Below are 14258 nucleotides of genomic sequence, written 5' to 3'. Positions count from 1 at the left end.
CTTCTCTGCACTCTGTGGGCTTGCTCAGTCCAAGGCTGGTTTGTTCTCCTAGGAAATGACTTTGTCACCCCCTTCCCAAACTTACCTTTTAGATCAACATTCACAACTTCTTCAGGCTCTGATTTCCAGAAGCTCTCCTGAACTGCCTTCCCGACAAAATTAGTCCTGAATTATCCCACTGCTGGTAGTGTTTTCACTTGTGCATGGGTTTGTTGTGGGAGAGGCGAAGACCGCAGGCTGAGGAATGGGTCTGGGGGGTACTGTAGGGCTCGACTGCCCAGGAAAGGCGAACGAGGACGGACAGGTTTCACAGAGAGCAGAGGGCTGGTGCGTTAAGGAAGGCTTGTGGCAGCCAGGGAGGTGGAAGAAAGTAAGAATCAGGATTCCACATCCTAGCAGGAAAGGGAGAAATGTGAATCTGAACCAGACAAGAGTGCCTCAGAAAAAGTTTTGTCCAGCTTGCAAAAAAATAACCCCAACCCTGAAGTAATTTATTGTAGCTCAGGCAGAAAAAATAAGCTCATAAAGCTGGTTTCACAAACAGGTCAATTTAAGTGCATGAGCAAAATACAAGCATATATATGTATATGTATATATATCTTCTGTTCAGTGTCTCTCATTGTAGAACTGGGGATCAGTCATAAACCTTTAGGGTTTCTTGCCTTGTCCATCAACTCCTAGCCAGACAACACCCCTCCGTGGCATTAGACTGGGGGAATGATGAAAGAATAAAGAATTGTATCAAAACAGGAGAAAGGGAGATGGATTCACAGAGCACTATGGGCTGGCAGGTGTGTAGGTACAGGCAGAGACTTCATCAGTCCTTCTGACTCCATGCTGCAATACTACTTATTCAACCGGCTGGAAGAGAAAAGTATTATGTTGAGTGCCAATATTGTAGAGGTGAAAGGCTTCACTCAGATACCTCGAAGCCAGCCAACCCCCCACTTTTTTGCGTAGTGTAGAGAATGACTGCCTGCCTCTGTCGCTGAGGATGCAAACGGTTACTTGTGCATCCACATGGCTGCGGTTTAGGTTTCAGTTACGCTGAGCTGCTTCCTGGGCAAAGAGAGTTAAAGAACAACCGTATCAGCACTTGCATTGCACAGATTTATCTAATTTTTGATGTAGCTGTGTGGGCTTTGTCCTCTCCTTATGGGGATTATTTTTTAACCCTGATAAAAAGTAGGTGAAAACGAGGTGAATTCTTTGACACTTGTTATGCTAACCAACTCTTCACCACATATACATCCCAGCTATGAAGCAGTATTTGCCAATAAACATCTCACTGAATTCTCGGTGACAGTGAAAAAAAATTGGTGAAACTATCACAGTTTGCCACTGTCACCAGTGAAAATTAAGCAGAAGGCCAGTTCTGCACCTATACCTTCATTGAACTTGTTCATGCAATCATTTACACTGTCCTTAGCTCTCCAATTGCAGTGACAGAATAGCTATCAGTGTTTCTCCACAGCTGCTTCTGATGCCTGATACCATATAAGCTTAAAGACCTGGAAAAGGGCAGCTTCTCTGCTGAGAAATCCATGCTCCCATGAAAAGGGCCAGGACATGATGGTGTATTTCATATCACCCAAGGCCTTTGGGAGACGGCATATTTCACAGTGTTCTGTGATTTTCTCTTTTCTTTCCTTGCTCCAAGGAAGTTATTGGCAATTTTCACAGATTGCAGTCCAGCACTGTGCTAGTAGAGCTGGAATTACATTATGAACATCATGGATTTTTGAAATTCGGGTTTCATCCTTAAGCTTGGTTATGTGCCTTCCACCTTCACAACCTTGATACCCAGGTCCCAGATCCAGTGTGGAACCTATCAAAGGACTCTGGAGCTCCTGCCTGGGTTTGGCTAACATCTCTCAACATCAAGGTAATTCAAGTGAAACCTCTCTGCTCAGAAGTTTCCCAGCACAGTGCTACCTTGGGTTTGGGGCATAACAGGAAATTCATTAAACATGGCTCATAACTCTTAAGCATGACTTAATATGAGTAAGAGCTTAAAATGCTGAAATGCAGCTGTACTGTAGCACCAAGCAGGCTCAAGCTCCGTTTCTCCCCACTCGACCACCCATCTCCCCAGTCTTGAAACCAGAGTCTTTGCCCACTGTGGGTGCTCTCATTGCCACTTACTGTTGACACTGACATGTCTTGTTTTCCAGCAAGTGTTGTCTTGCTCGTGCCATCCTTTTTGCCCTTTGCTGCCAGGAGAGAAGGAATAAGTAACGATTGGATATTTTTATGCTTCAAATGGTTTCCTCTGAAGTGGTAGTAAAGTACTGTCTGACATTTGCAGACTGTCCATCCCTAACCATTTGCTTTGAGTCTAAGGATTGACCCTTTATCTGTTCTGCCCCGCACCCAAACAGAAAATCAAACTCCTCCTATGGTTTGGGGAGACTGTCATCTCTTCACCTTTCACAGGGACCAGGGCACTCACCCTTCTCCGCTGCCAGCTTATACCACTTATGATGCACAGGCATGCAAGACCAAACACCAATACACTGCCTCCAATACTTGCTCCAATTATCACATAGATAATCCAAACAGGAGCTTCCTCTGTGGAAGGAGAAAAGCATTCAGACACAGAAACAAAGAGAATTTTAAGGCTTTTGGATGGAGGCAGGGATGTGATGCTAATTTCCATACCCACGTGGTAATTAAGGCTGATCTTCTTGTCATTTTCTTCTATAAGGTGACAGTTCCACAGCCCTGCAGCACTGACGTTCACCTCCACTTTTACTTCATTCTGCTTTGACTTCTTGATGTCCATCTGAGTCCCATTTACACGTTCCCAGAGCAAGTGGGCATTGGATGGGAGTGGACTAGAGACCTGGCAGGTCAGGGTCATCTCGGCCCCTCTGGGGAGTGGCCCAGCAGGGTTAGCTGAGACTGTAAAGGTAAGAAAAGGACATGTGAGTGAGAGGATGGGAAGATGGGTCCACCCACACTCTTGTGGCTTCCAGGTGTCTGCAGCTCCTCATCTTTTGACCCACTTCTCCTTCTCTCACCTTTCATCACCACCAGCTCTATCTTGCTCTGCACATATCTTCTATTGTATGCCAGCTGGCACTGGTACTGCCCAGAGTGGTTGAAATGGACTTTGGGGAGTTTCAGTTCTATGGTACTTTCAGGTTTTCTTATCTCAAACTGAAAGTGGCTGCTTTTTTTGGTCTCATGCTGCTCTCCTCGTGCTGTGACGTTGAAATCAAGTAGCTCATGAACGGTTGCACTTTCCTGTTGTTTCCAATTCAGTTGTCCTGTGAAACCTTCTTTCCATTTTATTTTCCGGAAGTTCAGATGCCATGACAAGATGACAGTGCTATCAGCAGTTGCATACTTTCTTTCTAAATCTGTATTCTGAAAACCTGAATTCAGAAGAGACAAGGAATACAGAGGCAGGGAGATCCATGGCTACACTTCCCTGTGTCCACCCTTGATCTGGAGAGATGCACGCTGTGCTCAGTTGAAAGAGGACTTGGAGAAAAGCCATGAGATACCCCAGGAAGGATAAACAGTTAGTGTCTGAGAATAGGTTTAAAGAGTCAAAGCTCCCAAGCTCACCAGAGCTGAGGAGAACAGACCCCAGGGAGAGGAGGATCCTCTCCTCACCAAGCCGGGAGAGGAAAGTGGGAGCAAGTGTGCAATAGAGCTCAGGCAGCAGAGCAATCCCCAAGCTGCAGTGTTGGAAGCCCTGGGAAATCGACCCTGGAGCACCATCGCTTGGGATGCTGCAAAGTAAAAAGTCAGCTCATGAGCTGGAGGGAGCAATGGTTCCCGAGGCAGTGTGTGAGTTGCATTTTTGTTGTCACATACCTAATACCTTCACATCAAAGGAGATGTTCCGATTAATCAATGGAGAGGCTGATTGGACGTGACACATCCAGGTCCCGCTGTCCGTAGCCTCCAGTTGCTTTAACTCCAGTATGTATTTTTGTCGGGTCTTTTCTAAGATTCTTGGTCTTACTATGCTATTGTTACTATTGAACAATGTGATGCTGAGATCTGGCAGAGTATGGGATGAATTTTGCATTAAAGTCAGCTCAGGGACTTCATTTGACAGGAAGTGCCCATCATAAGAGACCGTCACTGTAAAAAGAAAAAGTGCAGCCAGGAAGTCAACTCCTTTTCCTGCGAGAGAGGGACATGTGTCACAGCAAAGAGAATACGGAGACTTTGTGCCCTGGAGATGGAGGAGAAATGAACTATGATAGCCCAGGCCAGAAGAAATGGCAGCTGGATAAAGAATCCCAGCAGAGATATCTCTCCGAGCTCTACGCTCCACTCACCCCTCCACTTCTCATGGATAAAAGCCCTCTAATCACTCACATTTAAAGACATGCAGTGAGATACTGACTCTGTGAGAGCCAGATTCACAGGTGTAGGTGCCAGCATCGGAGAGCCTTAAGTCCAACACCCTCAGGTGTTTACTGTTGGAGTTGATTTCAGATCGATCGGTCATGGCAGCTTTGCCTTTTGAAAAAATAAGCTTGGTTAGGAGGGAAGAGGTTTCTCAGCCATATACTGGGGAGAAGGGGTGATGAATTGGAAGCCTTACCTCTGTACTGTGTATCTTCAAATGACCTTATAACAGCCTTATCGTACTTCCAGGTCACACGTTTTTCATGAGGTATGTCTCTGCATTTCAGGATCACCTCCTGTCCTGCGATCCCAATCTCTGGTTTGTTTTGCTGAGCCATAATGGGGATCAGACCTGAAAGTCAATACCCACCAAAAAAGGCATAGATTCACTTTCTGAAGTGAATATTCCCCATCCCTCCAGAAAGACACAAATATTTCTCCTCCCTTTCCCGGATACTGGAAAGATTATCCTCAATTTCTGAATTTTTCACTCCTTTGTCTCATCAATCAATCAATGCCTTTTCAGCTCCACAGCTTCCCTCCTCTCCACTTTAGGCTCTTTGCCTGGCTAATGGCTATTCTGTTTCACATACATTCAGAAATAGGGAAAATACCAGTGGTTGTGGTGGATTCAACATCATTCATAATTTTGAGATGTCAACAGTTTTATTGAAACAACCTTTTTCCACTGGACAAGATTTAGTTGTCGTACTGGTAGCAAAGGCAGGACAGCATATGCCAGCCCTCCTTCACTTCCCAGCAAGATTTGAGGCAAATTTGCCTACCCGTTCTTCCAATTTTTGCATGGAGCATGACTGAAAGCCCAGGAAAATGAAAGGGTGAAGTAAAAAAGAAAGAAAGAAGGCTGGCCTAATGTCAGGTTCCTGTTCTTGGGATGAGACCTATGTGACAGTAAAAGAAGTAGGATGTATAATGTTCAAGAAACATTAGGAGTGGTTTCTTGGAAGAACCACTTCCTTTCCTTCACTATAAAGAGGATTTCTGCAGGAAAGCTTAAGAAGGAGATGGAGTTGCCAGAGGTACAATTGGGAATAAGGGGGTTGTGGTCTCCTACCACACTCTTGGTAACCTCTCAGAGCTACCTAACCTGTAGATCCCCCAGGTGACCCTAGTACTAGAGCGCCACAGAAGTGCAAAATAAAAAGTTTACGTGAATTTAATGGAGGGTTTTCCACAAGTTACGTATTCCCCCAAGAGCATAGGTAGTCTGCAACATTGCCAATACAGATTTTCAATAATCACACATTGGACCACAGCAAATGATGATTTTGTCTTAAACTGTGAAATTATAAATCTTTCGCTTTGCTTTTGGTTCTAGGGTGCCTAAAAGATTTCCAATCTTTCTTCTGCAACCAGAGGAATCAAGGCTGAGTATCTGAGAAATGCAGGCTTGGCCTTATTCTGTTGCCTTCCTTTCTTGGAAAATGAGTGCTAAAAAGTCCACCAAACCTTACAACATTAGGAGTCAAACTAAGCAAGCTGGTAGCATCACATTTGTAAGGGCAAATCTGTGATGAGAAACACATGGTTTTGCCCAGGCAGATGGAGGCAGTGTGGAAGGTGCTATTTTCCACTTTGTGCATGGTGTGCACCCCGGCTCTCAGAGGAACCCCACTCCTGCATCTCTACAGGACGGCTCCCCAAACCTGGTGATGCTCCACATGCCCTGGTTTCGGCCGGTAGGCTCAGCAGGCAGACTGGGAACAACCTGAGTCCCAAAGCTTGAGCTGTCCATGCTGCCTCTGAAATAATGGGACATGGAGGTAGGGAGCCTCTCAGCTTCTAGCCCCTGGTCTAATCTCCACTGCATGGCCCCACAGAGAGCTGTTGGGCAGTGCAGGGTAGGCCAGACAAGGTAAGAAGGCAGCTGTCACAGCTTCATGGCTGGAATGAGCCTGCTCTGAACCGTGTGAGGTATGTTGTGTGGCAAATCAGGAGCACCCTAAAAACACCCCAAATGTTTTGAGGCTTGTGGAAAGGCTGTAAGAACCGGGAGGGTTCGCTGAGCTGAGGACTCACCCAGATGCAGAACCAAGAAGACGGCAAGTGTGGTGCTCACCACCGTGCTGCATGACTCCATCGCTGCGGGAACGCTCCTCCCTGTGGCAGACTGCAGGGCTGGAAATGCCGTCGCTGCCAAGGGATGCTATCCTGGAAGACGCAAATGCTCTGTTAATACTGGCTGATTTTCAGACCTCAGTGGATGGGGCCCCATGTTCCCAGTCAGCACCCACCATCCTTCAGTGCAGCAAAGTGGAAACTCATCGGTAAGGTCACCAGAGCCCTGTGTTTCAGCAAAGAATCCAGTTGCAGTGTTCCCTCTAGAGTTTGGTATTAAACATTTCATTTTACTCATCCCTAGGTTTCTGGCATTCATTGGACTGCAGATGTTTATATTGCCAAGAGTTCTGTGCCTTTTTACTTCTCTATGGTGGGTTATCATCACTCTTGCAGCGATTAAGGCTGAACACATACAGGGCTGCATTAGCAAGAGCACAGTCAGCAGACTGAGGAAAGTAATTATTTCCCTCTATTTGGCACACCTGAGGTCTCATCTAGGATACAGGATCGAGTTTTGGGCCCCCAGCACAAGACGGATGCCAACAAGCTGGGCAGAGTCCAATGGAGGGCTACTGGGATGGTGAGGAGGTTGGAGCATATACAGGGAGAGACAGAAAGATGGGTTTGTTAGGGAGAGGAGAGCCAAGGTGGATCTAATTTCAGTCTCCCATTATCTAAAGGATGTTACCTAGAAGAAGGAGCCACATTCTTCTCAGATGTGCACAGGAGAGGAGCAGCCATAGGTTGCAGCAAGGAACTGTTGACTAGATAGAAGGAAAAATTTCTTGCCGCTGAAGGTGGTTCAGCATTGGAATAGATGCCAAGAGATGCCAAGCAGTCCCTGCCCTTGGAGATGTTCAGATGTTCCCTGGACAAGGCCCTGAGCAACGTGTTGTAGTTTTAGAGTCAACCCAGCTGCGAGCAGGAGGTTGGACTGGAGACCTCTGTGGTCCCTTGCCATCTAAATATTTCTGTGTGATTTTGTGATTCTATGATTAAGGCTATCTTTATGCTGTTATTAATATTTTTCTTTAGTTTGTTTTTTGCCTACTTATCTCTTACCTTGAAAATCTCAATAACCACCAAGTCTGATGTTGTTGGAAAGACTTGCTTGAATTCTTAGGACTATTCAACAAAAAGTCTGGGGAGAAGGGAGGAATGAGGTCCAAAAGAAGAAGTTGTGTTGATGGTAACAACACCATAAGTGGGAACTGGGAGCTAACTACCCTGTTAAGGTGAGTTATCAAATTAGATTAAGTATCTGACCGTAGCAGAGACCAAGTGCTGGTATCAGCTGCAGCTGGGTGGGCTGGCAAGGTGAAGGGGACCATGGCTGCTGGGGCGAGGAGACTACCAAGCTGTCCATCCCTAAACCAAGGCATATATCACAAAAAGGAAGCCAAGCAGATTAACTGGTTTGGGGAGTGAGTAAAAACAATGAGGCGACCTCCCTTCTCTAAAAGCAGGCCCTCCCCGTGCCAAGAGCATGACAGACTGAAGGCTGGAGTCATAATGGGATTGAACTAAAAAGAAATGCAAGAATCATTTTATACAATATTTATATGTATTATGTGCAATATTAAGTATAATATATTCTATTAGAGGATAATTTAATATTGAAATTAATGTAAATCATCAGAGCACACAAAACTATCAAAGACTAGATGAAAACATCCGCACTACATTTACAGGGAGATCAGGTCAGCATGACCTACAATCCGGAGGCTAGACAGATGTACACACATGCACATATGAAAAATACAGGTGCAAGAGCAAGGCAGCAGCCATGTGCACCATCAGAAGAGAAATAGATGGCAAAGGCACAGTCAGAGAAGATTTGTGGCTTGCCTCGTGCAAAGCAAAAAACCCATCCCAGCCCCAGGGAATATTTGCATGAGCTGTTTTGTGCGAAAACAGTAAAACAAAGGAGCCAGTGCGTGTCATTGGAGATCACTCCTAACAAGATGCAGCAGCAGTGAGCAAGCAGTTTGCTGGGCTACGCTACAGAATAAGGAAAGGGGCAACAACAAGGCATCTCTATATGTCTCACTCAGAAGAAACATCCATAACTGAGAACTGGCATAAGGCCCTGAGTAAGATCCATTCCTGAGGTGACAGAAGAAACCTCGTCCCCACTGTGAACGCTCATGTCACCTGTCCCAGTGGGACCAGCAGGAAAAGTTAGCCCCCAATCTAAAGTGATATCTACGAATTAACAGAGTCAGCGCTGGGTTTCAAATATTTTAAGTCATTAAACTTCATATAAAACCTGAAGGTAATGAACAGGTAAAAATTAGTGAAATCGCTGAGTCACACACCATCATTTTGTTTTGGCTGGGAATCTCTATTTTCCTGTCATCTTACAGCTTCAGTTTGTTCTTCACCTTCTTGCTATCTGGTTATTGAGCAAAACCACACAACCAGAGCACCGTGGGACTCATGAACTGCTGACCTTGCACAGCTTGGTAGATGCAGATTGATGCATCTTTGTTTTTCTGTTTCTTCTCATGGTTTCACATGTTCTGCATTCCTATTTCATTCACACTATTCTTTGTATTTCTGTGGCAGATCTCTACAATATGATGTTTACCACCTACATGTTACAAGTCAGTGGGGAAAATGGGTAGCCTTCAGCTAGCATTTCTTTCACACTCATTCTCTCTCTCCCTGTTTATCTCTACTTCTCGTGCATGCCACTTCCTATTTTCCCCCTGTCTTTCTATCTCCTTCTGTATCCCTCCAGGCCAGATCACAGGCAATGCCACTCTGGAGTTTACGGATCTCAGTAAGCAAGGCTCTGCTATGTTAACTGAGGAGGCTGCTCTCATTAGCACATGCCTGCAGCAGACCCACAGCCTCCTTACAGCCAGCCCAGCTGTATCTTATGGTGGTACTCATAAATTAAGTGGTGTCAGGGAATGTTCCCAGGCACTGGAACACACTCATCAGTCCTGTTAAATTGCTAGAACATTTCCTGACACATTTTTGGCCCAGGACAACTCTCATTCTCCTGAGCAATTCCTGGGACGCATTTAGGTGTTAGCATGGGCCAGGGACCACTCCCATTAGGCGGCTGGCATGTAGCCAGTTCATTTTGGAGGTTAAGTGAGTTTAATAACCCAGACCATCTCATGCCAGTTGGCCTCCGTGCCAGAAACAGTCCAGGCATACTTGATTTATTAGCATGTCTAGCAATGGAGGAGCAGGGCTCCCTCCCAAGTTGTTTTGGGTTTGTGTGGTGGGGTTTTGGTAGCAGGAGAGGGGCCGTAGGGCCGTGCAGAACTGCAGCCCACAGGAAGGACCCATGCCGGAGAAGATTGTGGAGGGCTGTCTTCCGTGGGAGGGACCCTACACTGCAGAAGGGGAAAAGTATGAGGAGGAAGGAGCGACAGATAGAATGTGTGACAAACTGACCGCAACCCCCATTGCCCATCACTCTGCAGTGCTGGTGGGGGGGAGGTAGAGAATTTGGGGGTAAAGTTGAGCCTGGGAAGAAAGGAGGGATGGGGGGAAGTTGTTTTAAAATTTGGTTTTACTTCTCATTATCCTGTTTTGATTTGCTTGGTAATGAATTAAATTGATTTGAGAAGTAAAACCAAACCTTAGAACACTTTCCCTCCACCCCTCCCTCCTTCCCGGCTCAACTCCATTCCCGGTTCTCTCCACCTCCTCCCTCCAGGGGCACAGGGGGACAGGGAACGGGGATTGGGGTCAGTTCATTACATGTTGTCTCTGCTGCTCCTTTCTCCTTAGGGGGAGGGCTCCTCACTCATCCCCTGCTCCTGCGTGGGGTCCCTCCCATGGGACACAGCCCTTCATGAACTTCTCCAACGTGGGTCCTTTCCGCGGGCTGCAGTCCTTCAGGCGCAAACTGCTCCAGCACCTCCTTCCCCTCCTCCTTCACTGACCTCGGTATCTGCAGAGGGGTTTCTCTCACATCCCACTTCCCAAACCCGGTTGCAGGTTCCCCTTCTCAAATCTGTTCTCCCAGAGGCGCTGCCACCGCTGCTGATGGGCTCAGCATTGGCCAGTGGCAGGTCCGACTTGGAGCCAGGGAAGCTTCAAGCAGCTTCTCACAGGAGCCACCCCTGCGGCCCCTCTCCTGCTACCAAAACCCCGCCACACAAACCCAAAACACAAGTGAACATTGATTTCCATTTCATTTTAGCTCCCCTCTCTTATTAAACTGGTTTAATTTCCTTCTTGACTTATTTTAATAATCCCTGCCTCCCTGAGGGATAGGAAAAGGAGAGCTGAGGTAGTGAGTGGTCTTGCTCCGGGGAATAATGCCCACAGGACCAAGTCTGGCCTGGAGAACATCTGCTTGGGAGAGGGGCTGGCAGGCCCTCGCTTCCAGTACCGAGCCCCAGCAGGCAATGGCTGCAGACAGCTCTCCCCAAGGCTGGCACTGGCATGGCACAGGAGGAAACCGAAATTAAAAAAAAACAGAACAAAAAAACTCAGCAACCGCTACGGATGCAGAGCAGGCCATCTCCCTCTCTCAATATGTTCCTCTGCCTCTTTCATGCAGTGTGGTTTTCTTGTTTTCTTCTCTCGCTCTTGCTTGTGGCTGTGCTTTTGATCTGGCAGCAGCTCGCGCTGTGGGGTCGGGGGGGGCCTCCCAGCCCTCCAGCCCCACAAGGTCTCCACACCTCCGCCGCTGCTGCTGCACTGCATTTTCCCTTGCGGTGCCTGCCAGGCGGCGGCTGAGGGACACAGCCGCCTCTTGTCCCTGCACGTCAAGCAGTTGGGCTTGACTTGGGGGCTCTGGGTTACAGAGGATCACCTCTCTCTCAGTTCAAACATCTAAAGCAAAGCTGATCCGGCTCTTTTACTGAGTAGCGGTTTCTCTGAAATTACTTATTAACATTAAAGCAAACATATGTGAGCAGCAGGCAGGGTAAGACACCAAATGCAACAAAAACGGCCAGCAGATAGCAAAGAGAGGACAGCAGTGAAGGTCATTTCACGGCCCCCACTGTCCCCCCCAGACTGGCCGATGCTGCTTTCGTTTCCCCTTGAGCGCATCTGGCCGTTCGTCTGAGAGCAGCTGCCACCCTTCGGAGCTGCTGCAAGAGGGATGTGCCGGAGCAAGGTCCACCGGGTGAAAGCTGCCGATCCCCCTGGAGACAGGTCCCACCGTCAGGACGAGGCAGGGCGGCGAGGCCACCGTCTCAGTGCCAGCCGAGCTCTCTTCAGCCATAAAGTCCCCCATGCCTAGCCTTGTGCCTGGACCCATGTGGAGGCCATGAGAAACGGCTCCATCTCCACAGCCCGGGCTGCTTCCTACAGCTTCTAACCCCTCCGGCAGCCTAAGGGGAAGCGAAGACTGGCCTTTGCCTCACGGACATTTCAGCACTTGCTTTCTGAGCTTTTCTTCCTCTGCCTAGCCCCATTCCTTTCCTCCTAACCCTCCTCTTTTTGGCTCCGCAAACCATCTTTCATCACTGGAGGCTGTGACTAGCAAAGGCACTGAGATGACCGCTGAAGGCAGGCCCTCCGTCGCCCTCCCAAGCCCTGTGCATGCTTGGGATGATGTTCGGGTATCATTAACACAGCTGCCAAAATAGGAACAGCGAGATCTTACCATGCAGTTTACTTGATGCACAGCCCAGACTGGAAAAGTGTCTACGTACATATTGATGAGGTCAGCACAGCAAAATGGCGTATATCTGCCCATTCAGAGCAAAAATGCATCCCTCCTTAATTTTGTCCCTGGTGAATACAGGGTTGCCACATGAGGCTGTGTGGCAGATCGCGTGGGCACCATCCCTGGGCACCCAAGAACCACGAGCGGGAGCAGGAGCAGGACAGATGCTCAATTTAGATGAGGCAAGCCCTGTTGTACTGCAGGCAGCTTTGGCAGCCATATTTGTGAAACACTGGGGAGGATAAAAGGAAAGTCTGCAAATCGATTTGAGGCTAATGTGCACCAGGGCTTTAAGAGGACTGCTCAGTTCATAGTGGAGAACATTAAGTAGTAACCTGTGCTTAACCTTAATGCACCATGTAGTGGAATATCTGAGGTGGCTGACAGAGGTTGAGTAGGATACACCACCTGAAAGTTGAAAAATTCAACCAGAAATGAAACTCCTCTTTTCAACAGTGCAGCAGTCTATGGAAGGGGAAGGCAAGTCTCTTTTCTGATGTCCTTAAATTGAAAAGATCCCTCTTTCGCCAAGAAATCCTGCTCGCTCAGCCCTGAGCTAGCGGATCAGGCTGCATCAGCAGCCGGTGTCAGGCAGTGAGCCAGTCAGCCTGGATTAGCAGAATAGACCCCTCTGGTCTCAGCACGTACAGATGTAAGCAGACGTCCCTAGTTTGCTAGAGACTGGCATCTTCTTATTTTTCAGGCTTTTTTTAGAATAAAGTTCCCCTTCCTAGAGGGCACGTGGAGAAGTTAATAGCAAGTGGCAGCTGGTGGAGAGCTGTTCCCCAGTGCATTTCCAGCCCTTGGAGATATATGGTCACCAGTGACAGGCCCTCATATTGGACATTTTTCCCTATATGTGGGTTTAAAAGATCTGTGAGATCCCCAGGCTCTGAGGCGGGTTACGCTTTTCATAGATCCCTTTTTTTTGCCCCTTTCAGGGAAACATCTGGGGAGACGAGCACTTCTTAGTTAAAACTAAAAGGCCTTGGTGAATTGCATAGCCAGAAGTATTATCGAGTCAAAGGTTCAAGATGGTTTTACATCAGACCTTTAAGTGGGGCAAACCCAATCCGCCCATGCCGAAACAGCAACTCGTGTGGAATAGTAAAGTTCGTAACATTAAAAAAAATGAAAACAGATTGGCCTCTTCTCTCAGAGAAAGAAAGAAAGTTTCCTTACCTCTTTTCCTTCCTCTCTGCCTCTGTGTTTCTGTCTCCTTGTGTTTGTCACCTGCCGTAATTGATCTCACCCAGCTACAGCTGAAACAAAAGAGGAACGAAGTTGATGTTCAGAAAACAGCTCAACAGACGTCGGTCTTGATGTCTCCTCCTCTCCAGCTGGAGCGTCAGCAAGGTCTTGCTGCCAGTCCAGGTTCTGCTGACATCCGCCAACCTCTCTAGATAGAGGGTGATTTTCCAAATGCATGTGATTTCGACTCTGGGTGTGAACAGAAATGGAGACCATAACGGAAGGCAATATATTGCAGCGCCTGGGGAGAATGAGTGTGTAAAACAGAGAGAGCCTATTGGCCATATGGCAGCTGATGGGAGGCCGTAACAGGGCTGAAACTTAAAAGCGAACTGTTGGAAACCGGTTCTGCTCTACTGACAAAGAAAGCTCGCAAATTATCGTGTTAGCTGAGCAGATCTGGACCCAGCCTGTGCCTCTGATACTCTGTAAGAGCAAGCCGACCTCCATTTCCCAGCCTGTCTCCTGCATCACCGCTAAAAGGAGGCACCTCTGAGGAGTGGGCCATGGACCTGACCCCAGGGGTTGCACAGAGGGAGAGGGGATCCCTGGTGATATGTTAGGGGCACCCGTCTCTGGAGTATGGCTGAGATTTGGGGTGAGATGAGAGAATATTTTCTTTACAGCAGTGGTGGGTTGACCTTGGCTGGTCGCCAGCTGCCCACACAACCGCTTTCTCACTCCCCCTCCTCAGCAAGGCAGAGGAAGAAGATAAGATGAAAAAAACCTCATGGGTGAAGGCAAGGACAGGTAGATCGCTCCCCAGTAACCGTCATGGGCAAACCAGACTTGACTTGGGGAAGATTAATTTAATTTATGGCCAATTAAAACGGAGTAGGATAGTGAGAAATAAAAACAAAACTAAAAACACCTTTCCCCACCCACCTTTTCTTCACAGGCT

At 47.6% G+C, this 14258-nt stretch overlaps 1 protein-coding gene across 1 annotated transcript; it reads right to left on the bottom strand.

Moving 5' to 3' along the window:
* Positions 1-502: 502 nt before the first annotated feature.
* CD4 (CD4 molecule) lies at positions 503-13353 on the bottom strand. Its single transcript, XM_075034788.1, has 10 exons — positions 13289-13353; positions 6415-6546; positions 4571-4726; positions 4342-4485; positions 3829-4101; positions 3024-3380; positions 2662-2904; positions 2453-2571; positions 2146-2213; positions 503-861 (listed from the first exon to the last, which is right to left on the bottom strand). Exons 2-10 carry the CDS (start codon positions 6473-6475, stop codon positions 846-848), a joined length of 1437 nt encoding a protein of 478 aa, XP_074890889.1. The 5' UTR covers positions 6476-6546; positions 13289-13353; the 3' UTR covers positions 503-845.
* Between the last annotated feature and the right edge of the window lie 905 nt (positions 13354-14258).

This window comes from Buteo buteo, chromosome 8 (genome assembly GCF_964188355.1).
Source record: "Buteo buteo chromosome 8, bButBut1.hap1.1, whole genome shotgun sequence".
Lineage (NCBI taxonomy): Eukaryota > Metazoa > Chordata > Aves > Accipitriformes > Accipitridae > Buteo > Buteo buteo.
The sequence above is the reverse complement of the archived record's forward strand: the minus strand, read 5'-3'. Positions and strand labels throughout refer to the sequence as shown.